General features: G+C 33.0%; 5 protein-coding genes across 6 annotated transcripts; 4 read left to right on the top strand and 1 right to left on the bottom strand.

Annotated features, from left to right (window-relative positions):
• Positions 1 to 939: 939 nt before the first annotated feature.
• On the top strand, positions 940 to 3,318 carry LOC137830485 (protein NUCLEAR FUSION DEFECTIVE 4). The gene has a single exon (XM_090305433.1). The coding sequence runs from the start codon at positions 1,322 to 1,324 to the stop codon at positions 3,080 to 3,082; it is 1,761 nt and encodes a 586-aa protein (XP_090161559.1). The 5' UTR covers positions 940 to 1,321; the 3' UTR covers positions 3,083 to 3,318.
• Positions 3,319 to 3,956: 638 nt separating this feature from the next.
• LOC137830483 (ribosomal protein L7/L12 domain-containing protein) lies at positions 3,957 to 6,450 on the top strand. 2 transcript variants are annotated; one of them, XM_068637856.1, is made up of 3 exons: positions 3,957 to 4,097; positions 4,282 to 4,984; positions 6,137 to 6,450. In XM_068637856.1, exon 2 carries the CDS (start codon positions 4,366 to 4,368, stop codon positions 4,981 to 4,983), a length of 618 nt encoding a protein of 205 aa, XP_068493957.1. In that variant the 5' UTR covers positions 3,957 to 4,097; positions 4,282 to 4,365; the 3' UTR covers position 4,984; positions 6,137 to 6,450. The 2 variants fall into 2 exon arrangements, with proteins under 2 accessions (XP_068493957.1, XP_068493956.1); XM_068637855.2 differs by lacking the exon at positions 6,137 to 6,450 and having other exon boundaries at positions 3,959 to 4,097; positions 4,282 to 5,116.
• Positions 6,451 to 9,240: 2,790 nt separating this feature from the next.
• LOC137829455 (uncharacterized) lies at positions 9,241 to 9,888 on the top strand. The gene has a single exon (XM_068636258.1). It carries the CDS (start codon positions 9,241 to 9,243, stop codon positions 9,886 to 9,888), a length of 648 nt encoding a protein of 215 aa, XP_068492359.1.
• A 1,273-nt stretch (positions 9,889 to 11,161) lies between these two features.
• On the bottom strand, positions 11,162 to 20,357 carry LOC137830480 (protein kinase family protein / protein phosphatase 2C (PP2C) family protein). Its single transcript, XM_068637852.1, has 12 exons — positions 20,019 to 20,357; positions 19,735 to 19,852; positions 19,408 to 19,574; positions 18,571 to 18,638; positions 18,233 to 18,456; positions 17,253 to 17,304; positions 14,575 to 15,121; positions 14,163 to 14,232; positions 13,857 to 14,076; positions 13,478 to 13,582; positions 11,785 to 11,880; positions 11,162 to 11,469 (listed from the first exon to the last, which is right to left on the bottom strand). Exons 1-12 carry the CDS (start codon positions 20,131 to 20,133, stop codon positions 11,275 to 11,277), a joined length of 1,977 nt encoding a protein of 658 aa, XP_068493953.1. The 5' UTR covers positions 20,134 to 20,357; the 3' UTR covers positions 11,162 to 11,274.
• Positions 20,358 to 21,616: 1,259 nt separating this feature from the next.
• LOC137830482 (uncharacterized) lies at positions 21,617 to 25,589 on the top strand. The gene is made up of 4 exons (XM_068637854.2): positions 21,617 to 22,172; positions 23,269 to 23,893; positions 24,727 to 25,009; positions 25,342 to 25,589. The coding sequence occupies exons 1-4, from the start codon at positions 22,061 to 22,063 to the stop codon at positions 25,390 to 25,392; spliced, it is 1,071 nt and encodes a 356-aa protein (XP_068493955.2). The 5' UTR covers positions 21,617 to 22,060; the 3' UTR covers positions 25,393 to 25,589.
• The last annotated feature ends 1,383 nt before the right edge of the window (positions 25,590 to 26,972 follow it).

Below are 26,972 nucleotides of genomic sequence, written 5' to 3'. Positions count from 1 at the left end.
CCATGGTGGATTATTCTCCCTGGATACAAAATAATTTTAGAATATTTTTAAAATTTCTTTGGAATTTATTACTTACATTTATCCATTAGCATATATATGAAAGACAAGAATCATGAGACCAAACAAGACGTTTGGTAATTGCTTTTATTGCTAAAAGAAAGGATCCCTTACATATTAAACATGTCTATATGGATATCGGTTAACTCTTTATAAACATTGAAAAAAAAGTTAATTAATCTTTACGATTGCGGATTAAAATGAGTTATATCTTGGAAATCGGACTATAAGTAAGAACATTTTATAATATATAATATATAACTAGATGCAAACTTCATCTTATAAATCGATTTTGTAAGTTTGAGTTAAACTTGAAAAGTCAATTTTGTAAAAGCATTTTAGAACACATCTAACGAGTGTCGAGATAAAAAAGATAAAGAAAAAATGATTGGTTGTCAAAGAACAATTTTCGACAGATAAGACACTAGAATTGCACAGTTAACAATAATGATACATTGACAACCTGCTCCAATTTACAACCTGTATAGAGGAAGAAAGAGAGAGGGTATTTGAGAGGAAGAAAGAGAAGCAAGAGAGAGAAAGATAAAACTCTCTGTCTTATTATGAGAGAAAGAGATGAATATTTATAAACCCTGAGTTACATGGTCACGTATGAAAGAGGTTATAACATATATACTAACAACCTGTGATTCATGATACGAAGAAATGATATTTTTATCATTTCATGCAAAAAGTTGAAATTTTAGACAAAGAAATGAAGTTGTATATTGGTGTTAAGTTGTCAATATATCACTTCTCCACGGTTAAAAAACATGAAGTTTGCTTTTGTTTATTTTTTGCCTTTCCAGCAAAAATGTAATATTGTAGTGATATATGGAAACCATTCTAACACCACAAAATTTTCTGCTTGACCCTACTATTTGAGTGAGGAAGAAAAGCATGAAGTGTGCTTTTGTTTATTTTTTGCCTTTCCAGCAAAAATGTAATATGGTAGTGATATGGAAACCATTCTAACACCACAAAATTGTCTGCTTGACCCTACTATTTGAGTGAGGAAGAAAGAAAGTACATATTTTTTTGGTGATGGTGGACTTTTTAGCCTCAGAATTTTCTTGAACAAAAACATTTTGAAAATTAGAAATTCAAACTCAGGTATATATCATCACAAATTTTCCAAAATCCAACCATCTCTTTCTTCTTTGCTCCATTCACCAGAGAAACACTCACTTTTAATTTTCAGCTCATCTACAAAGTGGTGCAAGGCCTTCTTAGTATCTGCTGCTGAAAACCAAGAGTGAAGAAGATGGCATCTTCCAAACATAGTGGTGGAGAAAATGGAGGAAGTTTCAAAGGCTTCACTCTCCAAGTCCTTACAGGGCGTTGGTTCATGGCCTTTTCCTCATTCATGATCATGTCTGTATCAGGAGCAAGCTACATGTTTAGTCTATACTCCAGGGAAATCAAGTCAGTTTTGGGGTATGATCAATCCACCCTCAATCTGCTAAGCTTCTTCAAGGACTTGGGGTCTAACATAGGCATCATTTCAGGCCTAATCAATGAGGTCACACCCCCTTGGGTGGTGTTAACAATTGGAGGGGTTCTCAACTTTTTTGGCTATTTCATAATTTGGCTTGCAGTGACAAGAAAAATTGCCAGGCCCCAGGTGTGGAAAATGTGCTTGTACATCTTCATTGGAGCAAATTCTCATTGTTCTACCAACACTGGAGTCATTGTGACCAGTGTCAAGAACTTCCCTGGCACAAGGGGCATTGTCATTGGCCTTTTGAGTGGCTATCTTGGTTTGAGTGCAGCTATCATCACTCAGATATACTATGCCTTCTATGGAAATGACTCCAAGTCTCTGATTTTGCTCATGGCATGGCTACCAACTGCTGTAACTTTTGTTTTCTTACCAGTTATCAGGCACCACAAGGGAGTTGAACAGCCAAATGATTCCAAGGCTTTCTATAATTTCCTTTACACCACTTTAGTCCTTGCAGGTTTCCTCATGGTGGTGATCATACTGCAAAAAGTTTTCACCTTTACCAAGTGTGAGTTCTACATCACCACTATACTGATGCTTCTGTTGCTCACCCTGCCACTTGGTGTTGTTATGTTTGAAGAACAAAAGACATGGAAGAGGAAACAAGAGCAGAGAAACAGTGAAAACCCTCCTAAGCCTTTGAATATAACAACAGAGATGATGCCAAATCTAGAGAGGTCTGCACAGGCTCCACAAAAGCAAGTTTCCTGTTGGAAAAGCATGTTCAGTCCACCAAGTAGAGGTGATGATTATACAATACTTCAAGCCCTTTTTAGCCTTGACATGATGATTCTTTTCGTAGCAACAATTTGTGGACTTGGTGGCACACTCACAGTGGTAAATAACTTGAGCCAAATTGGTACATCCTTAGGATATTCATCACATAGTATTACCACATTTGTGTCCCTTATGGCCATTTGGATCTATATGGGTAAAATTGTACAGGGTGTGATCTCAGAGATTATCATAGCCAAATTTAAAGTTCCTAGGCCTCTCCTATTCACATCAATTCTTGTCATGCCTTGTATTGGCTACCTTCTAATTGCTTTCAATGTCCCAAATGGTCTCTATGCAGCCTCAGTTATAATAGGATTCTGCTTTGGGGCAAACTGGCCACTACTATTTTCCATCATATCTGAACTTTTTGGTCTTAAATTTTACTCAACTCTATATAATGTTGGGTCAGTGGCAAGTCCAATTGGGTCATACTTGTTCAGTGTAAGGGTTGCAGGGCATTTGTATGACAAGGAAGCCACAAGGCAAATGGCAGCATTAGGACTAAAGAGGAAACCTGGTGAGGAGTTGAATTGCAATGGAAGAGAGTGTTACAAATTGGCTTTCATTATAATCACTGCAGTGAGTCTTTTTGGGGCACTTGTGTCTCTCATCTTGGTGTTAAGGACTAGAGAGTTCTATAAAGGTGACATATACAAGAAGTTCAGAGCAGAAGATGGCACTGCTGAAGCTGAAATTGGTCTGACTCAGAACAAGATTGCACAACCTGCTGCAAATGAAGGCTAGATATCTTTGGCAAGGAATTGATAAATACTTTATGATTAGCATAGATAGCAAAAAGAAATCAGAACCATAAAGCTTAAGCTCTATACCAACTGCAATAAATCCTCATTAGTTTGTAGTTTATATAGCAGGTTCTTGTTGGGTAATTATGTATTGTTTTCAATAAATCACTCAAATGTAAAATATACATTAGTTTGTAACCAATCATATATATATTTTGATAGATAATATGCATGATCAAGGTCTATTTTGTTCCCTTTGGCGAGGATCAGTTAAAAAATTATGGAGGGCAATTTTTTATGCAGGTATGAGAGAGTTTCAATGAAGTAAAAGCTATGATTGAGTCGTTTATGCATGTATTATTTTTGCTCTTGCAAAGCAATATCTACTTAGACCACTTTTACATTATTTATTGTACTCAAGTTTCATATGTTGTGGAATAACTTAAACAAGCTCAGTGTTTAAACTAGCCAAAAAGTCACAATACTAATGCAAAGTTTTGAAAAAAACATCATATTCAATCCATCTAATTAAACATAACTTATTGTCTAACAAAATCGGTTTGTAAAGTGAAAATTGTTCACTTATATATTATTACTCTTTTCTAGACAGTTTAATCCATATATTTCTCAAATTGGAGAATCTTAATTTTTTTACATTCTAGATTGCACAATTATATTCTAGATTGGTGCAAATGTGCAATTTGAAATGCAAAATTTGTATTTTGAAGTGTACAATTTAGAATGTAAAACTTGTATTTTAAATTATGTAATCTAGAATGAAAAATTTGTATTAATTAATTAATTAATGCATAATGCAAATTTTCCAAAAAACTAGTAATTTGTAATTTTCAAAATACGGGGGTGCAGAAAGAAACGGATGGGAGTGCATGAAGGAACGCAAAAAACACTAAAACCCTAGCCAACGCAGTAATCAAAGGGACAGAGAAGAGAAAGGAAAAGGGAAAGCAGTGAGATCAATTGAAGAAGAACAATTGAAGAAGAACGTCGTTACCCAGGTGCGTTCTGCTTCAATCTTGACCTAGAAACAAATCATTTCCGTGTCGTTTTTTTTTTTTTTGCTTTTTCGCGCATGAGTGAGGATGTGGGAACGTAGGTTTATCCGAACGGGACCAATGAGTCATACAATGTTTCAAGAATCTTTGCAAACGCAAGTTTCAGATTTGTTTTTTCTGCTTTCAGGGTAAATTTATTTACTGGATTAGGCGATGGCGATGGGTGTTAAACTAGGTTGATTTGCCATTCTTGTATCAGAATCAGTTCAGAATGAGCTTGCTTTCAAGAACAAGGCATTATTTAACAGTAGTGCGGCTTAACTCTAAAAACATAAATGCATTTTCAAGAAATTTTGGTCAACCTGCAAGGAAAGAGGAGGAGGAGGATGTAGAGGAAGTGGAATTTGACCAAAGAAGTCTCCCAGCTGATTTTGATCCTGCTACATTTGATCCCAATGATCATCGAGGCCCTCCATCGGAAAGGGTTTTCAGGCTTGTCGATGAAATTGCATCTCTTACAGTGGCTGAATCTGCAGAATTGGGTCTTGTTTTGTCGAAGAAAATGGGAGTGAAGGAGATGCCTAATGTGGGATTCATGAAAGCAGGAGCGGGAAATTTGGCTGGATTGGCAGCGAAAGCACCAGCTGTGGCCAAGGAGGAGCAAAAGCCGGAAAAAACTGTGTTTGAATTGAAATTGGAGTCCTATGAAGCGGCTTCCAAAATTAAAATCATCAAGGAGGTCCGGGGCTTTACTGATTTAGGTTTGAAGGAGGCGAAGGATTTGGTGGAGAAAACACCTTCTGTTATAAAGAAAGGTGTTTCAAAAGAAGAAGGGGAGAAGATAATGGAGAAACTGAAAGCTCTTGGTGCTAAAGTTGTTATGGAATGATGTATGTTTCTTTTAGCTGTCTGAAATTTAGAAAATTTCATAATGATGGCCGAGGACACTGCAAATTTTGCTGGTGCTCTGTGCATATTCTTTAACTTTACAGTTTAATGTTTCAGTTTTTGTTTTATTCCCATTTACTGATTCTTGTTTCTTTTCATATACACATTCACCTGAAGCTTCCAATTTCTATTTCAACTGACGTTTTTCAGTTTTTGTTCAGAATCGGTAGTTAATTCTGTTTTTTTTAGGTTTTTCACTTTTGACAGTTTTTTTTTATAGATTTTCAGTTTTCATTGTTTTGTTTCATATCAGATTAGATGTTGTTCAATCCTATTGTCCTTTGCTGGACATTTAACTCTGTTCTAATTGAACTTTAGTTTCAATTCCCAATTTTCACTGTTTCTTCTACTGTTTTTCTGCATTTATTTCATTCACAGTTGTTGTTGATTCAGTTATGCAATATCTGATTCAGTTTTTCTTTCCTTGATTCTAATTCAATTTCCAGTTGAATTTTACTTTCAAAATTCTGTTTCTGTTGTTGTAGTTAAACTAGTTTACTTAGTTCAGTTTCTATTTTCTGGTTTTGTTTCTGATTTCAATTACTATTTTCTGTTTCTGTTTCTGATTTTTGCACTTAATACAGGTTTTTCAGTCTAATCCATTTCAGCTTCTGGTTTACTTCATCTTCAATTACTGTTTTCTTAATTTTTGCTATTAGATTAAATTTTTGCATGTTTTTAATTCTATTTTCAGTATATTCTTGCCATCCCGGAATTCTGTTCTTTGCATCGGATTTCCTTTCGTTTGTGATTCGTGGTTTTCATTCGTGTTGTGATTTTCTATTTGTGCTTTCTGTGACTTGTGATTCCTGTTTGCGTTGTGGTTTCTGTTTATGCTCATGGTACCCGTTTTTTATCATGATTTGTGGTTTTTGTTCACATTAAGGCTTCATAGTTGTTCTTGCGGTTTCTATTCTTATTCATGGTTCCTGTTTGTGTTTGTGATTTTTGTTCACACTCACTCTTCTTGTTTGTCTTTGCGGTTTTGCTTGCTCTTCGTTATTTTACTCGTGCACGTCATTTTTCTTCTCCTTTGCAATTCTTCAGTCTGGTTTGTTTGCTTTTCACATTACTTTTGTTCTCTGTTTCATTAGGACTGTGCTGCTTGATCAACATGACAACTTCAGATAAAGACGATTCTTGTGTGCAATTCAATGATAATAATTATACATCTTGGGAATTTCAAATCAAGATGTATGTAAAGAGAAATGATTTAGGATCACTTAGATGGACTTTCCAAGCCTTTAATGCTTGAGAAGTATAAGATATTCATATTCTGGTTGTATTCTTAGTACTATTGATCCCAAAAACGATGAACACTTGTGCTCTTTCTCAAGTACTTCACAAATATGGGACTATTTACAACAAATTTACAATATGGAAATACAGCCAAGCATTTTTTATCAAAGTTAGAAATATTCAATTACAAACAAGGTAGTTTGTCCATTCAAGAGTATTATTCTAGTTTTTTTGAATTTGTGGACAAATCACTCTGCCACATTATTTGTTGTTCAGGAACATTCACTCTGGGTCGTCACAGATGTTTATAACACTAATAAGTGAGATCAATTTCTCATGAAACTTCACCCAAGGTTTGAGGTTGTGAGAGATGTGCTTTGCTGAATAGCAATCCTATTCTTCTTTCGGTTCATGTGTTGGTGAACTTCTTGGGGAAGAACAACATTTACTTACCCAAGGATCCTTGTCTCATGATGTTGCCCTTCTGGAATCCATGACAGTTGCATATGTTGTCCAAAGTAAAGGCCAAACATGATATGTGACAAGTCCAATGTTTTTCCTGCAAATAGTTTGGACATATTGCTTCTAACTGTAGTTGAAAGTTGTCATTACTACAAAGAATAGGGTAATCATATCTCACATTGTCCCACACGTCTGCCACAAAAATCACAATGTTTTAGAGTAAGTCTTTTATCCATGGGCATTTAGGGTAAGTCATTGAATTATCTTATTCAAGGTTTCTTTATTCTGGTGCATCCAATCATATGATGGGTCCTTCGAAATACACTCTTATCATAATACTAAAAGGAACTCAAATTGTTGATTGTAATATTCTGTGTCTATGATGCAAAAGCCCTTCAAGAGAATTTCACATGGAATATCGTCTTTTGTCCTCCTAATATTAAACTCATTCATAGGTTGCAAATGAGTGTATTTTGTGAAACTAAATTTTGATAGTTTTCTTAATTGTTACAAGGATCGATTAGTTATCTTAGGTAACAAGCAAGAATATGAAATTGATTATGATGAGCTATTTGCACTTCTTGTCAAAATGATAATTGTCTATATTATCCTTTTTATATCTACATTTAATGTATGGTCTCTTCATCAAATCATGAACAAACTCATATAAAAAAAATCACAATATCGCACTTAATTCACTTAAATTTGTAGAATAAAAATTATATATTAATTTTTCTTATTTTTAATCTAATGAGAGACTTTCAACCTATAATTAGAACTAACACATAAACATTCATCCAAAAAATTCTAACACGATCACTTTTTGAATGAATCAAAATAATTAGACTAGAAAAATTTTGTATTCATACCTTATTTATTTATTTTTATAAAATTTTGATTTTTAAAATGAGCAAACATATATCTAACTAGATGGTTTCATATCTAATTTTTTGAGTGTCCACTTAAATATGAAATCTTTCATGTGAACTTTACATGACTATGTCAAATCTAAATAGTTTCGTTAAATGTTTTACAAACATTAAATAGACCTAACCTATTTACTAAATCACCTTATTTTAAAAAATATATTTAAATGAACTAAGTAATATTCTTGGTTAAATATTTCAATTTTAGGCTTTCACTAGTTAAGATAAACAACACATTTATTGAATAATAAAGTCAATCCTTAAACAATATTAATATAGTCAGTGCATTTTTAAAAGTAAAACTAAATTATATAATTAATTTCTCTCAAAGCACCAACTTAAAAAAAGAATTTTAAATACATTTATTGATTCTCAAGACAAAAATGAGAGATAAAAAAAAGTCATGTTTGAATTATTGACTATGCTATTTCGATGTAATGTACTCATTTACATCATTGGATTGATTAGAATTAGAGTGACCAACTTATCATATATATTATATAAAATATGATGTTTGTGTTTCATTAAAATGGTCAAATTGAAATTTAATATTTGTATGGAAGAAATTGTTATAAATACAATGCATGAATTTAAGGGCATCGACTATTAAAATAATTCCATAATTAAGGTTGATTAATAATTTCTAAATGAAATATTAATTATATTTTTAATTATTAATTGGAAAAAATAATTGAGTCATACACCAAAGAGTATATGTTGTGAATTAAAATAAATCCATAATTCTTGGTAAAGTAATTAAGGTGAGTGATAAATTCTAAATGAAAACATTACCTTTTTAAATCGTTACTTAGACTAAATTATTGAATAATTCATCGAAGATCATATGAGATTAAATTTCTTCTAAATAAGGTCTCAACGTGAAGTATCATGAATTGAATATAAACACTAAAATGAACTTTACCTTAAAGAGGTCCATTTTTGTCTTATCTTTAATTAGTTAGGATCATATAAAAATGTTTTAAAAAAAATACGAATATAAAATCAATTATAAAGTAACATAAATTATCTGCATTATTAAAAATATTTTTCAATCTTTACAAATTATGCATTTTTTTTTTTCATTTTAGTACCCCAAACACTTTCATATTTGTTTAAGATTATTTCTAGACTTTGAATATAGGTTCCTATCATTTAGGTAACATATGGTGTGCTTTTCAACCTTTGTTAGCCATCTCATCATTAATTAGGATAAACAAAAAGGGAATAAATCAATAAAGACAAAACCATTCAAAAGAAATTTATTGGATCAAAAGGGAAAATGAAATTTTATGTGGAGAAAAAGGTATCAATATTTTATGTATAGCATGTTATAAGAATTTTAAATCATTCATCCTAAAGTTTGACATTCCATTCCTTTAATTTAAATATTTTATATAATAATTAATTTTTTACTATAAAAGGATATTGAAGCATCTATTGCAAATATTTTCCTTCAATGGAAGATGAAATTTTCATTTCTCTCTTAATAAATACCCCTTTATTAAAATCATATAGCACACAAAAATTCTTTAAGAAAGTAGAAATCTTCTTTAGAGGGTAGTTGTAGAATAATGTCAAATGAAGTGTTTGTTGGTGGTGGTGTTGAGAGTAGAAAGTTGAAGCGTAAGATTGAGGAACTTTCATCTGATGTTGATTTAGAGTTTTCATTATCTTTGAGTCTTGGCAATACAAAAATGGTGGCTAAATCATCATCATCTACTTTCTTTGGTAAATCATTGAAGAACCATAAGAAGACACCAAATTCTGCTTCAAATCCCTCAGAAAACAGCAATCATGAAGTGACTGTGCCTAAGCAATTCCAATTCTCTTGCATGTTTTGCAATAAGAAATTTTCAAGCCCTCAAGCTCTTGGAGGACACCAAAATGCTCATAGGCCTGAAAGAGTGGTCTTAAGGATGGAGAAAGATATGAGAACTTTTGGACATGGCAATCACATGTTCCCACACTCATCCATTCCGCATCACTATCCCTTTCATGGCTCAATCCCCCTTTATTCTAGGCATAACATGCACCCCACCATGGCTCATTTCTCAACCATGCCATGGCCTCATTTTGTACCTACCTTTGGCAACCAAGAGTTTCATGACAGATGCATCAGAAGACAGCAATTTGGGATGAACAACCCTTGGGGAATAGTATCCCAAACTCCAAAAAATTTGTATAGCAGGGATGTGGAATTTGGTTTTAAGCATAACTAAGTTCCCTCACTTTGTTTAACTCATGAAGCTATCATGCCTCATTCTAGTCGTAGGGGCCAATATTTTTCATCTTTCATGTCAAATTTATCCCTCAAGCTTTAATCTTAGTTTAAAAAATGGCATATGCAACTGTAGGTGTGGTGCCAACACTATCATCTCTTTATATCTGTAACAACAATGGTTGTGATCACATGTTGTTTATGTAATATTAAGGTAACCACATTTTTTAAATGATGATTTTAAACTCTGCTTACTTTTCATTGTTTATACAATTTTTTAGATTGTGATGTTTTTACCTGCAATGAAATGATAATGAAAAAAATACTGTATATCAGTAGAATTAAAATTGTTGGTAAAAATATAACTTTTGTCTGACATAAAGTTTCAACTTAGTCCCCCAAGTATAAATGGTTTCATTTTGGTTCCTTAATGTGTCTCTATTAGACCAAAGTGGCCATTATATCATTTTTTTTCTGTGCTTAACCAAGTTGACCATTTAGTGAGTAAATCAATAAAAACACTAACTTTGCATACTAGAGATACTCCAAGGCACCAAATTGAAAATTTAAAGTATCAAATTGAAACAAAAAATTTAGATGTACTGAGATTCATGTTAAGCCTAACCTAATTTAAACATTTTTCTTTTCAATCATTTTGTGTCTAAAAAATTGTTTTCTCATCCTCTTAATCTACCAAATCCAATGGTTAGTGACTTTATGTGTGATTGAATCAATATTTGGTCTTTGAAGAAACCCCATTGCTGTGTGATTGATTTAGAGTTTTAAGTAGTATTCAAAATGTTGGGATTTAGTCTAGTTTGACACAATTAGGACCTGCTAGAAGGAGTGATGTTTGAGAAAGAAAGAAGAGAAGGAAGAATAATAGTTATAAATACTTTGTTTTGAAACATGAACGAAAAATGCATTAGTTTTTAAGTAATAGTTTTTAAACAATCCATACATCCAAAAATACATTAGTGTTCTATTAATTTTCTCTTTTATATTGATGTGCTTATTCCAATAACTTATATTTTAGCATGGGTGGATGATTCATAACAAACAACATATTCCAACAACAAAATTTGTTTTGAGCAACATAGTTGGATGAAGACCTAAGAGGAGGATCCAACAATCAAGGGATATATGCAAGATCCATGGCAGATGAAATAGCAAAGGAAGATACAATTCAACAATTCAAGTACACTACATAAGGAAGAATAGAAAATTCATGAGCAAGAGAATTGAAGAGGAGATTAGGAAGAACATAAAACAAATAAGAATAAAACATTTCTCTTTTGTAAAACTAACATTCTTTGTTCAATAAATGAATACACAAGTACATGTCATTTGTGACAAGTCTCAATGAACATTAACAAATGAAGGTATGCTAATAAATTCTCTCTGCTGTGGACACAGGTCGTAAGAAAACAACAATAACTGTGATGTTATCTTTGCTGCCACGTTCCACTGCTTCAGTAGCCAACCTCTTAGAACACATTGCAGGCTCTTTAACAGTGTCTTTTATGATATTTATGACCTCTGCACTGCTTATCACATCCCACAAGCCATCACTAGCCATGACCTAAATCAATAACTTCATTATTAGTTTAATCTAAATGCAGAAATTGTTTCAAAAGAGTATCATAAACACCAGGGTAATATGAGAGTGATACATGTAACAAACGTATAGAAAGCTTTCAAGCCTTTCCTGTAAAGTTAGAAAGTGCATCTTCTTTTCAAGATACTTCAAACCCTTTTGATAAATATAATCGATAAGATTACAAATGCAATTATCTTTTCAACTTATTTTAAAAGATATTCAAACTCAAGATATCTAAGGATATGCATGCACATCATGAACTTCATGAAATAACATATGTAGCGTGCAGCTCTTTACCAGAAACTCATCATCTGGGCACAAGGTACTCTCAGTTATCTCAGGTTCTGCAGTGACAGCAGGCTTCAGATCATCATCACCAATAGAACGTGTAACCTGTGTGAAAAACAAGTCGATTTTACTTGTATCAACATATAGTAAAACCTCAAATTGCCATTAATATCATCATAGTTATTTTGCTAACACAAGATCATTTATGTGGCAGAAGTTAAAACAGGAAAATTAGAAAGCAAAAAGAACAGATATCATTGAACTCATTGGTGTCATTATGCATCAATCAGACCAGTGACGGGAAGACATAATAGCTCCTCTCTATAAGTACTAACAGAATGCATGAGTCGTGCACTAGATGCAAAACCTCAGTAATTAATTATACAACATATTTTCAGAACGCACCTCTGACACTATGTTCCCACTAGTCAAATAAGCACACATCAAATAAAATTTTCCTCCAGGATATAAGCCAGTTACTTTATGAAATGGAAAATCAGAATTATATTGACTTTAGCAGAATACCAAATAGAGTGGCAACAGCATTGCATATGAATGAATGTGTTTCATATGTGATTGTGCAACTACTTTTTGAATAATATATAATGTCAGGAGTCTCACATTAAGTAAATAAACTACTTGAAGTGGTATTTAAGCCTAGAGACTCTCCCACCTAATGAATTAACCTTTTGGAGTCGACTCTCCTTGTGTGCTTAAGTCCTAACAACTGCTGCTTTCATTTTGAATCAAAATACAAAAAGGGCAACCAATTGGATTAAGGTGCAAACTAATTACTGCTATATGAGTGAAAGCTAAAGAGAGATGAGTTACCATCAAATCAGGGTCGGTAGTGCTAAAGTCATTGTGAACGTCAACTTTTAAAGGTGTGACGATATTATTACTCATATTGAGTAAGTAAACTGCTTAATGTGGTACTTAAGCCTTAAGATCCCAAACTAATGGATGAGTCTTTTAGGTTGGGCTTTCCTCATGTACTTAAGTCCTAATAATTGGTTCTTTCGCTAAGATACAAGGCTACAAATTGAGTTATCTATAGGCTGAATTAAGATGCAAATTGATACTGATAGGTGAGTGAAGCGGTAGAAAGTAGAAAAACAAAAAGGGTTACTATCAAGATAGTCTTGGTAAGTTGGTAGAGTGAAAGTCATGTTGAAAATCTTCAAGAGGTAACATTTATTAGAATAAACTACTTGAGCCTTGAAACTCTCGAACCTAATGAATTAATTTTTTGGGTTGGACTTTCCTCATGTGCATATGTCATAACATTCAATGTTGTAGATCAACAAGGGTTGAATTCATGTGAGCATTATCGCAAATAAGTTAATATCTTGATGAAAATTCCCCAAATCCCAAAAGGACAAGATAGGAAATGAAAGAATTTGAAAGTGAACTGAACAAGAATATTGTTTCCATCATCCATTCAAAACCTTCATCAGGAAAATATAGCATTGGTTGCAAGAGTATTCATCAGCACAAAAACAAATTCTGTAAAGCTTTTCTAAAGAAGACTACCAGTAACCTCCCTATTTTTTTTACAATAGCTTAATATGGTAAAAAGATGAAACGAGGATATTCATAAGAAAAATTTAACTCAGAGTCCAAATAGGCATATGGAAGAAATAAATATAACCAAGCATTTCCAAATATATGATATGCACCATAGCAATCAATTCAAACAAACCTGAAGTGCAGGAAGACCAACCCTCCAAGTGTCAACTTGCCAATGTACATGCCCCCCTTGACGAATAACACGTTCTCTCTCTTGAAGACAGCTTGCAACGTGATCCTATTAATGTTAAATTTTTTATCAATCTAAACGGAAATACATAAAGGAATAAATTAAAGAAGTTCTTATAGAAATAAGGGTGGGTTTATTCATTAAACTTTTATCCAACATGAGCGTTTAAGCTATAAATTTGACCATGAAACTTATTGGAATAAGCAGAAAAGATACGCTTTACCAAGAAACTTAATGAAATGTGTTCAAAAGAGATTATAAGAGTCATAAGTCAAATTCTATAAGCTCATCAAACACCATCTAAGAACTATTTTCGGCTCACCTTACTTAAGGAAATTGGATTACCAGCACGACATATGATTGCCCTGCAATCACCAATGTTAGCAACAAATAGCTTGTTTCTGACTATAAGAGCAGCAATTGCTGTACACCCAGGATGCCAATCCTTCTGGATACATCTGTTGGATTTGCGATAAGAATCAAGCTCTTTTCTGAAGGCAGCATCTGTCCTAATGAATGCTTCCACTAGTGCATTAGCAGGACTGTGGTTGACATATTAAAAGAATTAAAGTGTCAAAACAATAAGACCAATGCGGATGGAAAACGGGTTATCTATAATGAAATATACCTGTCCATAAAACCTAAAGTCTGCAAAACAGCTGGTACAGCTCTAAAAGAAAACTCAGCAGCTGCTGCACCTGCATAAGTAACAATCATGCTTCTTAAGCAATAATATTACCATGAACCGTCATGAATATCATCTTTGTGTTCAATCATATTTATCAAAGTATGTGACCAAAAATATCATCAGAAAGAGATTCGTGTACTTATCAGAACACTATTTAAATTCTTCTTGATTTCCGTGACTTTTCAACATATTCAACAAGAGTGCACAAGCATAGGATAACGAATGTCTCATCATAAATGAGATAAATAATAAATTATTTTCAAGCTCTAGTAATAATTATAATTTACTTTTTATTAATTTAGCATCAAACAAAATGTAGATATTTGATAAATCACTAATACAATATGCATACCCCTATGGCCATCAAAGATACCAAAAGCATAGACATCCTTTTCATCCCAAATATGGGGCAGAATGAAATGTGTATCCTCCATAGTCTCCCTTCTCCCACAGGTAGCATAAGATCCCCACGACAGTATTGGGTGGTATACAGAAGGCTTGTCATAAAACTCACACCTAGTTATCAAACTAGAATCATTTGTACTAGAGGCAGTCCTAGCCAAAAGTTCACCACGAGTGGACCAACTAAAACTCTCTTGATAAGCCTGAAGGTAATCAGTCTTGTCCACGGGTTGATCAACATACATATTACAAGGTCTGATATAAATATCTTCTGCCTTCTTTAACTTGCAGTGCTCTGTAATCAAATTAAGTTCCTTGACAATATCATCAAAAGTGGGTCTGTTATTAGGATTTGCATCCCAACATTTGTTTATCATTGATAATAATCTTGATGGAATACCCAAGTCCTCAGTAGCAAGTACTGGTCGTAATCCATAAGAAACAACTGCTGCTGTTAGTTGCTGCTCGGTATAGTTCATCTCAAGTACTGTGTGAGCCTGTCATCAGTAAGTATTAATTCATATCATTATCATGCATTTGAAGAAAAGTTAATATCAGCTAAGTAATTTTTTCCAAAGATTCGAATATCAAAACAAACAAACCTCCAAAATAATTACTTATACTAAAAGCCCCTTTTAACAGTTATTTTTATGCAAAGATAACTCTCTTGACAACTATATGGCATTGATCATTTTTCAGATGACATAATTGTCAATTATCTTAGAAAAATATACTTTAAGCCTAATTCAATTTCATAAAACTAGTTTGGTAAGGTGAGCTTTGCACCCACTTATATATCATAATTTGATCATATATCTAGTCGATGTGAGTACGATAGATTCAACAGGTGGTACGATAGATTCAACAAATCTTGCTAGGATAAGCTTTGATATCATCTTACAAAGTAATTTTTAAGTCTAACTCAATCTCAAAAAATTGGCTGTAAAATAAGATTTGTACCCATTTATATACTATAATTTAGACATTTCTCTATTCAATATAGGATCTCCAACAAGGACTTATCCCAAACTTGATAGTTTAAAAGTTACCCAATAATAATTATAATTACATTTATATGATATGCCTTAATTTTGCTTTCCCTCCTGGTAGATAAAAGTTAGTAAGTTAAATATGTGCTAATTAGATTATTTCGTATTATTGGTCTGGGTCTATCTTTCTTGTACTGATCTTTTACTTTTAGTACAATAGACACTGGATGATTAAAAGCATTGGGATAGTCATCCCTCATTCGTATTTTGCAATATTCATTTTAATTTCTTCGAGAATGATCCAGTTCAGTATAGAGGAGGTTGCTTGGGGAATAAGATCATGCTATTTAATGATCTGAATCATGACTTTAACAAGTGTTTGGAGCAAAGAGTTGTTGCTAGGCAAAAGGCCAAATCAGAATATTGTGTCATGGTGTGAGCTAGATGAAAAATGGTGTGAATACATACATCTTCTAAGTGAGGTTGGTTTCATAATTGTGGTGTGACAGTCAGGCTGCCATTCAAATTGCTTATAATCCTATTTTTTCAACCAATAACAAAGTATGTAGAGGCCAATTTTCCGTATGTGCATTAAAAATTTGTCAGTGGCTTGCTGCCATCGGACATGTGCAGACTAGAGAATAACTAGACATTGTCTTCACAAAAGCACAACAAGAACATAGTAGATTTTGTAACAAGCAGAGCTTTGATTAACATCAATGCTGTAGCTTGACGGGGAGTCTAAGGCTATTTTCTATCATTGATCTGAGCCACTTTTTCTTGTCCTAACCATTACTTTTCAGAAAAAATAATCAAGGAGACTAACAATATTGTCATTGAATTTAGTTATTCCTATTTTTTTTTTCTAAAAGTCCTATTATTTTCAGCAAAAGCCCTAAACTAATTCATTTTGGCCCTTTTCATCCTTTTTTATCTGCTCCTCTGCAAACAAAAATTCCAAACCTCTCGTTGACTCTTCTGCTTTAGGTTTGGCACTCCACACTTTTCAGCACCTTAGCTTAGTGTTTTTCTGCTTTTGGGTTCGACACTTGGTTTCTTTGCTTGTGAGACTCTTGTTTTGGTTTGGTTGCTTCACTTTTTGGGACATTGGGTTCAATTTTCTAATCTCTGCTGAATTTCACTTCTTCCTGCAGCTGTCCATCCTTTATGTGGTAAAGGAGCAGCTAGGGAGGCTAATGGAGATTCACGTTCTACAAGTGTTGGAAGGAGCTCTAATGGTGCTGTTGGTTCAGGTTCAGCATTTGCAATTGTTGACTTAGTTTGTGGCTGTGGTAATTTAAGGTTATTTTTCCTTATTTCTCTGATTTGTGGCTATAATTTTGCACTTAAGGTAGGATCTTCGTTACTCTAACCCTTCCAATCCTATAGATAAGATATCAATTTTGACTACCCCGACAAAAATTTAAAATTCTTGTTAATTATATTATATACTCATTGTTGATGAACGAGAGTTCCATTCATAGTACTCACTGAGATTAAACAACATTCAAAACAGTAAAGGAAACAAAAAATCATGTTTAGAAACAAATATAACATCCATACTTCACCTCTTTATAGAACCTGTAATACTCTAAAGACAAGCAAAAAATTTAAACAAACAAACATAACATAGACTTACCTGAGCTTCTGTACGGAGATCTGTATATGGCACAATACCAGTAAGGAGCTCACTGCAGCAAGTCCAATAAAAGTTTTAAAATCACAATGCAAAAATTAGATTGAAGAGTTTTATTAATACAAGCTTTGTTAAAACCCATGAAAAACAAAAATCAAGTGTGAAGAAAGACAGAACGATTATGTAATGGTTGATTGAATGACAGATACCACAGAGATAACTTTCCTGCCAATGGCTTCCCCTTCAATGAACAGCCACAGCTAAGTTCTGAAATTAGGAACTTTGAATGAAAACCTCTTATACTCATCTACTATTGACCTAGGTTCCTGCTCCTGACAACTTGAACCAGTTAACCAACTTAAGTTGTTATCAACCTAACTAATTCTTTAATTATTCCAATTGCTTTACCTCACTTTACTCGTCTTCCTTTTTCTTCCTCTAAATGTGCATGGAGTTTACTTTTCATTATTCCGGGTCCCACCATACTCATATACTATAACAGCATTGGCCACCAGATTATGTGATGAAAGAAATGATCAGTGTATATGGTAATTATTTGTTGAAACAAATAGTTGATAAATCAAGCTGCCAAGGAAAACTAAGGTTGACAGGCAATCACAATTTCCAAATGAAGATATGCCTTATCTTATCTCTATTAGACAAAGTAAGAAACAAAATAAATGGATGATAGTCCATCCACAATTTGCTTGACTGTCCACTTCTTCACAAATAAAAGACAGATAAAAGATATGTTGGTACATTGCAAGTGAAACTTAATGCATTTTCAAACTTGAAACTAATTTAACCAACTCAAAACCCAAAAGTAGCATAGTTCATCAAGAGAAAAATAGTTGCAACTGGTTCCTCGTGTGTTATATAACTAACAGCATCAGATACATGATGACAATACATTCTTTCCAGTCAACTTTTTTTACAGAATCATAACAAACATGAATGAAAGAGAACAAATCTCATCTTCTTACTTGATCAATATCCCAAAACTGTATACATCAGATTTTTCTGTATGTAACTCCTTTCTTAATATTTCAGGTGCCATGTAAATGAGTGTTCCAACCATATTCTTTTTGTGGAAACCACCAGTAGGCTTTCCAGAAGACTTCCAATTCTGAATAGAAACCCCCTTAAGATCATTCTTGTATTCAGCCAAACCAAAATCTGTGAGGTGTGGACAAAGATCTTTGTCAAGCTGCATCACAGATTCACAAGATTAGTCTGGTGATATATACATAGAGTACAATATATCAAATATCAAAGACAGTTCCAAACAACCAAAAGATCAAAAGATTTGGGAGACATTTACAAGAATATTTGCCGGTTTCACATCTCTATGCACAATCCCGAGGTTATGCAGATATTGCAAAGCCTTTGCTGGAGAAAGGAAGTTGAAGGAATTAAAGGTGGAAAATTTGTCAAACACTCTTATTTTCTTTTTCTTTTGGATAAAACTGTCGATCACTGTATGTACTTAATTTCCAAAATTTAACCACATAAATGAAGTGGGTCAAATTGTTACAAAATTGAAGGAAAAGAATCCATAGATGATTTTTGGAATACTTGATAATTTTAACTTGAAATAATCTTTAATACCAAGATAACCAATCAAGATTGCTGAAATGACATTGAAAATTATTTTACAAATGTAATCATAATCTTAGTCTGCATGTCTCATAGCAAGTCCCAAACCCAGCAGATAAAGGAGAAATTTGTGTTAAGCCCTCAATTACTAAACTAAAACTTGTTGAAACCCACACGACACAATCAACTAATATATCCCAGTATAGTATTATGTGCAGCAGTTTAAGATGGTTGAAACATCAAAAGGCACACAAATGAATTGGATAGTTTGTGAAAATGTTCTAGTCCTCCTATATTTAAATAAACTTTGGTTTATAGTCCAAGAAAGCCAGTTTCTTGTTTTATGATAAAAGATGAACCCATTTAAGCAGATCATAATGTTTATACTCCACAATTGTGTCACACGTTCCAAATTATACACACCTCAATTTGACTACACAAGTGAAACAACAGCTACAGTTTCTTTTGCACAATATGATAGAAAAAGTATACCCGGGCCAAGTAATTATCTTATCACCCAATATACATACCAACTCTGTACAAAACAAAATCACGACTATACCTAATTGCATTGCCATCATAAGTGCAACATTGATAGTTGGTATCCACTCTTCTACATGTAACTTCTGTGCAAGATTCGGAGATTCATATAACTTGAAGAAAAACATGTAAGTGGGAGGTTTTGCATGGGCCGCAATCAATGTCGCTATTCCCGGGTGATCTAACTTGCTACATAATTTAAAAAAGAAAACAGTAAACCATAAACTCACAAGACTTACAAAACAGCATATCAAAACGTTAAGGAAACAGTAAATATCATTAGAAAATGTGAAAAGAAAGATTTAAACAAGATTAAAGGAGAGAAAATTGAGGTGAGAAAGTGAGAGACCACAGCAATTGCAATTCTTTATGAAACTTGTTAATGTCTTCAGATGTTGACAAGATGGGTTTCTTCACAGCAACCCTCATGCCATCCAAAGTCCCTTCATGAACAACACTCTCAGCCCCTACGGTTACCATCACCAACCAAAGTTACAATACGAATAATCCCCTTCCACAGAGACATAACCTCAAATTATAACTACCAACAAAGATACTTGCATAAATATTAATAACTGGGAAGCCAAAAATAATTAAAAGGTTGAAAATTGGAGAAGGGTTTGGTTGGTTTACCTCGGGCAATAGGAGAGAGGAGAGTATAAGAAGCCGGAGGTAGATGAAGGGGAATAGAGGAGCTGGTGCAGCAACCCCTGATGCATGTGTTAGGCTCCACAATCTCTATTCCCATTGCTCTTGTGTGGCCAAAGAAGAAGAAAAAGAAGATGAAGAAGAAGATGAAAATGAAGCTATGAAGCTATTTCATGTGTTCATGTTTATGCCTCAGCGATGGGAAATTTCGTGTTACTCCAGTTTTGGCAGTTTCATGGGAAACGTTTCTGGCAGCTACGGAGCACAAAAAGGAACCAGCGCCTCAATTTGTCCGATGTGGGACATAGATTTATCTTAAATAACATTCCTGTTTTTATTTTCTTAATCTTTTAAGGTAGTGTGGCTCATTAAAAATATCACTTTAATAAGGTGTAAGATGAGAAAAATAAAATGGATGAATAAAAAATAGGTAAAAAATAAATAAATAAAAAAATTATTTGAAAAGATAATTATAATGAAACAACTTTAGAGTTTAGTTTTCTCTTCTGGTGTAGTGGATAAAGAAGGGTGTTTTCATGGCTATGACATAATTTTATTGAAACTGAAAAAAGATAAAAAATAAAATATTGAAAGTGAAAAGAAAAGAAAAGATAAAATATTGAAACAGGAAAAGAAAAATAAAAGAAAAGGTGAATGTTAAAAGAAAAAAAATTCATAATATCAAAACTCTCTTATCTTTTATTATTAAAACATGTCATTCTAAGAAAAAAAAATCAACTAATTGATAATTATACGTTTTCTTTTTGTTTTCTTATGTTTTTAATGATCATTAGTGGAACAACGCACATGTCTATGTCTTTGTCTTGTGTATCTATTTTTTTATTTATTTATATATAATTATATTTAATATTAAAAATTAAATTAATAATATCATTATTCGTACACATATATTATTAATATAAATTTACAGTTTATTTTATTAAATACAAATACATAACAATTTTGATATTCATGTCAAATTTATGTTTTTGAGAAATACTCTAATATTATTAGAGAAAACAACATAAAAAAAACCAGAATTTACTTTTATTGCACTTTAATATTTTATTCTTATGCTTCTTAGTTTAGTCAACTTTTAACATGAAAACTTCAATATTTACTTGTTTACAGTTTTCTTATTTTTTGTTTATATTTTTTTAATTCAGTATATATACTTTATTTTAACATTCTTTAAAATCCTTATTTTAATTAAACTTATAACATTAATCTTATCAAATCGTTATTGTAAATAAAATTCATATAATAATAATAATAATCCTAAAAAGTAAAGCATGTTTTTTACTTGTCTCTAAAAAAGTAATGTTGTGAGACCATATGTATTTGATAGATGTGGTGATATTAACCTATTAAAATGAAAAATCATAACTATTATTACCCTAATTAGAAATAACACATATAGATAAATAATTTGATTTATGTTTTTTTATCAATAAAAAAGGGTACAAAAATTAAATTTTTTTCATAAAATTAAATAAATCACTTGCCATCTTATATATTTATATAAAAAAAACAATTCCTGGATCCATGCCGTGTAAAAGAGGAATCTTTTTATATTATAGGATATAGGAAACAGAATAACATATTTACATTAGATAAGAGATAGATTTGTGTGAAAAAAAAAGTGTTTTTGATGATAGATTTTTGTTCATAATTTTGTTTTTGACACCTACACCACCAACCCTAGTAATGGAGATTTTGGGGTGTGATTTTGTTGTATCTGTCATTTTCACATCGAAGATTTGAGTAGCTATCTCTATATATATTCTCCCCTGTTTCCTTCTGAAATTTCTCTTTCTCTCCTTATTGCTGGAGAGAGAAACAGAGAGGGGTGGTGAAAAACCCAAGAGCCTCCTTTTTCCTATCTCTTCTCTATGTCAGGCCACAACCACAAATCTTCCACCTTTTCTTCCTTCTGAACCCATATCAGAAGGAAACACCAAAAAGGCACAACCTTTGAAGCCGCCGTTTCCTTTATCTCTCTGGGTCAGAGCTTTCTTATTGGCGTCATGGATTCCTCCTTTATCTCAAACGGCGACGTTTCTGCTTTCAAAGATAAGGAGTCATTGGTTGACCCTTTCTTGATTGAGGCGCTTCAGAACCCTCGTCATCGTGTCACCAGTCAGTGCTCTCTCTATCTCTCTCTCAATTCTTAATTTCGAAACTTTTTTTTTATGTTGTTTACGAATTTCTGTTGCTTGGGTGGTTTGTTTGCTATTTTTATTTTACTGCTCTGGTTAATGGGTATGCATCAAAATTATAGCTTGGAGTGGATTTGGGTTTTCTTTCTCTTTATTTTGGATAGATATGACCCAATTTTTATCGTTTTTTGATTTTAATTTAATGTTAGGGTTATGGGTAGGTCTTGTTATGTCAGATCTGGGATGATTTGGACACCTGGGTTGTTGAATTGTAGCCGTTTATGTTACAGAAAAAACGGTTTATAATATAGCATGATGGTGTAATTCCATCCCCATGTAATAGATCCCATCAGGTAGTGTAAGGCTTCGTTGTTGATGTTGCAGATAACTTCATAATCTGAAGGAGAGAATGTATGTGGGTCAAGTATGTTTGCGTTCATGTAAATTTTGATGGATTACTCTGGGCTGATGATAGAGGAAGCTTTAAATTCTGAAGTTATTGAATTAGGACTAGCATGTATATAATTTGAGTTTTTAGGAAGATAGTACCCACCATGGATCAATTAATTGTAGCACACTCCTCGTACCTATGGAAGGTTTAAAATCTTGGCTGGAAATAGGATTTAGGTGACATGATACTGCAATAGGTTGTAATCATCCTGCTTTTAGATAGCATAGTGTTTTAATTTGAAACTGTCAACTTCCATTTTAATATCATAATAATTGCACAATTTGTGAAAATAATGTATCTTTTGCTTTTCATTGGTGGTCATGATTGTGTCAAAAGAGCCTGAGATTGACTTTTTCCCCTCTTACTGTATGTATTTAAGTGTGTAGCCTATTTTGGTTGGTAGAGGATGGTTGGATTAATATATAGGAGCATTATAGAAAAACATGGGTTTTTTCTTTGAACTTGTGGTTGCCATCCTTCTTTGTGTCATGACTATAATTTCCTGTGCTAATATCTTTTTCATGCTATGTTTTGGGTTGTTTGCTTTTAGTTTTCCTCCAATATGTAATTGTACATCTTGATATTTTCCTTTTTCATTACCTACTACTTTGTTTCACTGCCATAGTTTTGCGAATGGAGTTGGATATCCAAAGGTTCCTGAATAATGCAGATCAGCAGCATTTTGAATTTCAACATTTTCCTTCTTCATATATCAGACTGGCTGCACATCGTGTTGCTCTGCACTATGGTATGCAAACAATGGTCCAAGATAATGGCTTAGATGGTCAGGGAACCAGGATTATGGTCAGAAAGTTAGCTGAAAGCAGGTATCCTGTGGTCCGCTTATCTGAAATAATACCTGCTAAACAGTTGGAAAATGATAAACCTGAGCAGATAAAAATTGCCATAAGGCCTAGGCCAAATGGAACCGGTTTAAATGAAGCCAATGGAGTTGGAAAGAAAAACAATGTTCTTAGAAGTGTGGAAGAGAGGAAGGAGGAATATGACCGGGCACGAGCACGCATTTTTAGTAGCTCCAGAAGTTGTGATTCAGATGATACTCAGTCCCAGGCTTCAACAGAAGAGAAAAATTTCCTTATAAGCAAAGATCAGAATGAAACTAGCAAGATCCCTGTGGTTGATTCTGAAAAGTTCTTGACTGGTAGGGATATTAATTGTACTCGAGTTGCCATATTCAGAGATAGGGAAAAGGACCGTAGTGATCCAGATTATGATCGTAACTATGGAAGGTTTGTTCTATGACTGCACTGTGTTATTTGATTTTTTTGAGAGTTGTGGTAGCAATCAATGGAGAAGTTGCAAACATATGGTTTTTGGCCTTTTTTTTCTGTCATGTGCATACTCAGAAGTATGAACCTGTATTGCATTTACGTATGTGTTAACAGTTACAACCACACCACTAAGTTTTTTCAACATTTTATTGTAATATTTAGTAGTGCCCTTAAATATTATAGAAATTGGTGCACTTTTCAACTTGCCTGCATTTTGCTCTTTTGTCCCACAGAAGATTATGTTGGTTGTATATACATTCTCTACTCTTGTGAGTTCTCACAGAAGCTGAGTGGGACAGTGGTCCATGCCTTTTTAGCATAATTTATATTTTGAGCATTTATATTTAGCTTATACCTTAAGTCTTTGGAATAGCAGTCATCATGCTATTCACTATCCATGTAGTGGTTTGGGGTTGGCCACTGGTATGGAGAGTGTGAGGGATATAGGATACCATTTTAACGGAGCTTAAGAAAAATTAAATAATATTAGCCTACATTATGTCTATAAAACCTTTGGGGTTCTCATGTTATTTTGCATCCCTAAAATCCTGTAAAATGAAAGTAAAATGGCTTCTTTGTGTGGGAGAGGAATGCTGAGAGTTATGAATTATTGGGTTGTGGCATATTTCACGGCATAGATCAGACACACTAATGGCAGTCTACACTTGAACTTTCACTTTTGATGCTTATAGATATTGGATGTTTTTGCCTTTATTCAGTGGCTGATTGTTTTAGTTGAGTTTTAACTTTTATTGAGAAGTTTGTTTACCGTTTTGTATCTCATAATGCAGGTATGCCAGGGGTATTCCACCTTCTTCCCTTAACTTGATGCCTTTTAATTTGCAACAAATGCAGCATCCTTTCATGCAGCATGACATTGCTTTTAATCAATTGAGTCAGATGTCACCAAATCAAGCTTCACTTGGCTATGGACCTCCTTCAAGTCCTATGATGAATCCTTTTTGTGTCACGGGATTGAATCAGGCATCTAGTGATGTTACTTACCTGCAGTGGCCTAGTGCTTCAATGATGTATGCACATTCATATGACCAATTTAGACATGCTATTTTCCAGGTAATCTACAGTTAATTTTTATGTTGCTGTTGAATGTGAACAGTGGTTTTCAGCTCCCATTATTTGAACATCAATTACCATATATGACACTGTATGATTATCTCAGTTTTTTCTCTTTTGTATGCATGTGGTTATTGCTTATTGCATATTTTTCAACTCCTTGTTACATACTGCTTATAGATTTGTACTTTTTAACTGATTTATATATTAAACTTACACTTATCAAATTGTTTTGGGAAGGAAGGTGAATGAAAATGATTTCATTTATGTTCTAGTGATCAAATTAGCACATTTTTACAGATTGTCTTACTATAGTTTTTGGTGTTTTGCAGGCTCCATTCGGTCAACGCCCATTGAGCTTTGATTATTCACAAAATTACTAGATGAGGTTTAGGGGGGAGTTTTCCATTTGGGTGCAGAAGTTATTTCAGAGTTAGATACAATTTTTGTGCACTGTTATAGACCCCATGTTCCTATTTTAGGTTTTCTGTTATTTGGTACTCTTCTAGTCACATTTTATACTGAACTGTAGTGAAATACTGTTATTCAAGTATATCAAAAATTATATTTTGTTACACTATCTAATGTGCCATCCATGGTTTAAATATTAGTATATATCATCTATGTCTTTTTTATTTGTTAATAATTGTTTAACTTGTTAAAAATAAAATAAAAATGTTCTGTGATTATCATTATTAATGGTATGAATAGTTTTTTCCAAATTTTAGTTTATAGTGGAAATTGAATGTATATTAAAATGTAATGCCCTACCCCTTTGCTTCCACTCTTTGCCACCGCCTCCTTCTTACCCCACCTCCACCTTCTCTTGTCCATGTGTTGAGTCTTAGATTAGGCTAATTCTCCCTGCACCACCACCACCAGACCAATTATGACCTACATCCAACACTACAAAGAAAATGTCTAAGAAAAGGTCTGTTTTATCCTTGTTTTTCTAGATATATTTATATCTGCAAGACAAACAAGTGTTCATAATTCTGGATATAAAAATCTGGAATTACTAGATATAACAATCTGCAGTACAGTAATGTCTGGAAGTTTTTTTCATTCTGGATGCAAATCTGAAAGACTGTTTCTTCCTGCACCTCCATAGGTTCTTCTGGCACCCCATACACAACATGAAAATACTTTTTTAATTTATTGTGCCACTCCCATAAAATAACTTCCGGATTATGTAATCCATACATGCATTTAAAAGAGACTTCCGAATTATGTAATCCAGAATAAAAAAAGACTTCCGGATTACATAATTTGGAAACTAATCATGCGTCTGAAAAAAGATTTTCGAATTATGTAATCCAGAAGTTAATTATGAATTTAAGAAAAGACTTTTGAATTACGTAGTCTAAAATATTACAGAGGGATATTTTCGGAAATATGAAAATGTATGGAGGTGGGAGAAGAATATATGGAAGTGCACGAAGAAACAGTCATCTGAAAAAGATGACAAGGCAATTTGGAGTTTAAAAAATGATGGAATTCAGAATTGGCCCTTAGATTATGAAAGAAATGTTCGGACTCTCTTTTGTCATTGGATTGTACCATTTAAAAAAAAATTGAAAAAAAAAATGACCTTTAATCAAATTTCACAATTCAGAATTTTTTTTATTTTAAAAATGTAAATCCAAAAGTTATTTCTAAATTGTACAGAAGTCACTGATGAGAAATTGGAAGTCTCTTCTGAATTTGTAATTTTTAAAAATAATTCTTTTACATAAAAAAAAAAAAAGCTTTCCGTGTAATATGAAATACAATATTAACTTTCGGATTGAAGAATCCAAAAATAAAAATTCACTTCCAAATTACTGTTTTAGACTGTGTAATTAAGTATACTTTTCTAAGCTCTGGATTATACCATTCGGGACAATTTGAACAAGAACTTTAAACCCAAGGGCAAAGTGGAGTTTTAAAATTGGCAATTGCTTCCTGCACCATATCACTGCAC

The sequence above is a fragment of the Phaseolus vulgaris genome, chromosome 7 (assembly GCF_051622355.1).
Source record: "Phaseolus vulgaris cultivar YP4 chromosome 7, ASM5162235v1, whole genome shotgun sequence".
Lineage (NCBI taxonomy): Eukaryota > Viridiplantae > Streptophyta > Magnoliopsida > Fabales > Fabaceae > Phaseolus > Phaseolus vulgaris.
The sequence above is the reverse complement of the archived record's forward strand: the minus strand, read 5'-3'. Positions and strand labels throughout refer to the sequence as shown.

What these genes read in the sequence shown, in the direction of transcription:
- LOC137830485 (XM_090305433.1), top strand. Translation starts at nt 1,322, where the DNA reads ATGGCATCTTCCAAACATAGTGGTGGAGAAAATGGAGGAAGTTTCAAA.
- LOC137830483 (XM_068637856.1), top strand. Translation starts at nt 4,366, where the DNA reads ATGAGCTTGCTTTCAAGAACAAGGCATTATTTAACAGTAGTGCGGCTT.
- LOC137829455 (XM_068636258.1), top strand. Translation starts at nt 9,241, where the DNA reads ATGTCAAATGAAGTGTTTGTTGGTGGTGGTGTTGAGAGTAGAAAGTTG.
- LOC137830480 (XM_068637852.1), bottom strand. Translation starts at nt 20,133, where the DNA reads ATGGGAATAGAGATTGTGGAGCCTAACACATGCATCAGGGGTTGCTGC. An exon ending in TATGATGGCAATGCAATTAG is followed by an intron (nt 18,639 to 19,407) that starts GTATAGTCGTGA and finishes TCCTTTCTCCAG; the next exon opens with CAAAGGCTTTGCAATATCTG. An exon ending in ATCTCCGTACAGAAGCTCAG is followed by an intron (nt 15,122 to 17,252) that starts GTAAGTCTATGT and finishes TACTGATGACAG; the next exon opens with GCTCACACAGTACTTGAGAT.
- LOC137830482 (XM_068637854.2), top strand. Translation starts at nt 22,061, where the DNA reads ATGGATTCCTCCTTTATCTCAAACGGCGACGTTTCTGCTTTCAAAGAT. An exon ending in TATGATCGTAACTATGGAAG is followed by an intron (nt 23,894 to 24,726) that starts GTTTGTTCTATG and finishes CTCATAATGCAG; the next exon opens with GTATGCCAGGGGTATTCCAC. An exon ending in TTAGACATGCTATTTTCCAG is followed by an intron (nt 25,010 to 25,341) that starts GTAATCTACAGT and finishes GGTGTTTTGCAG; the next exon opens with GCTCCATTCGGTCAACGCCC.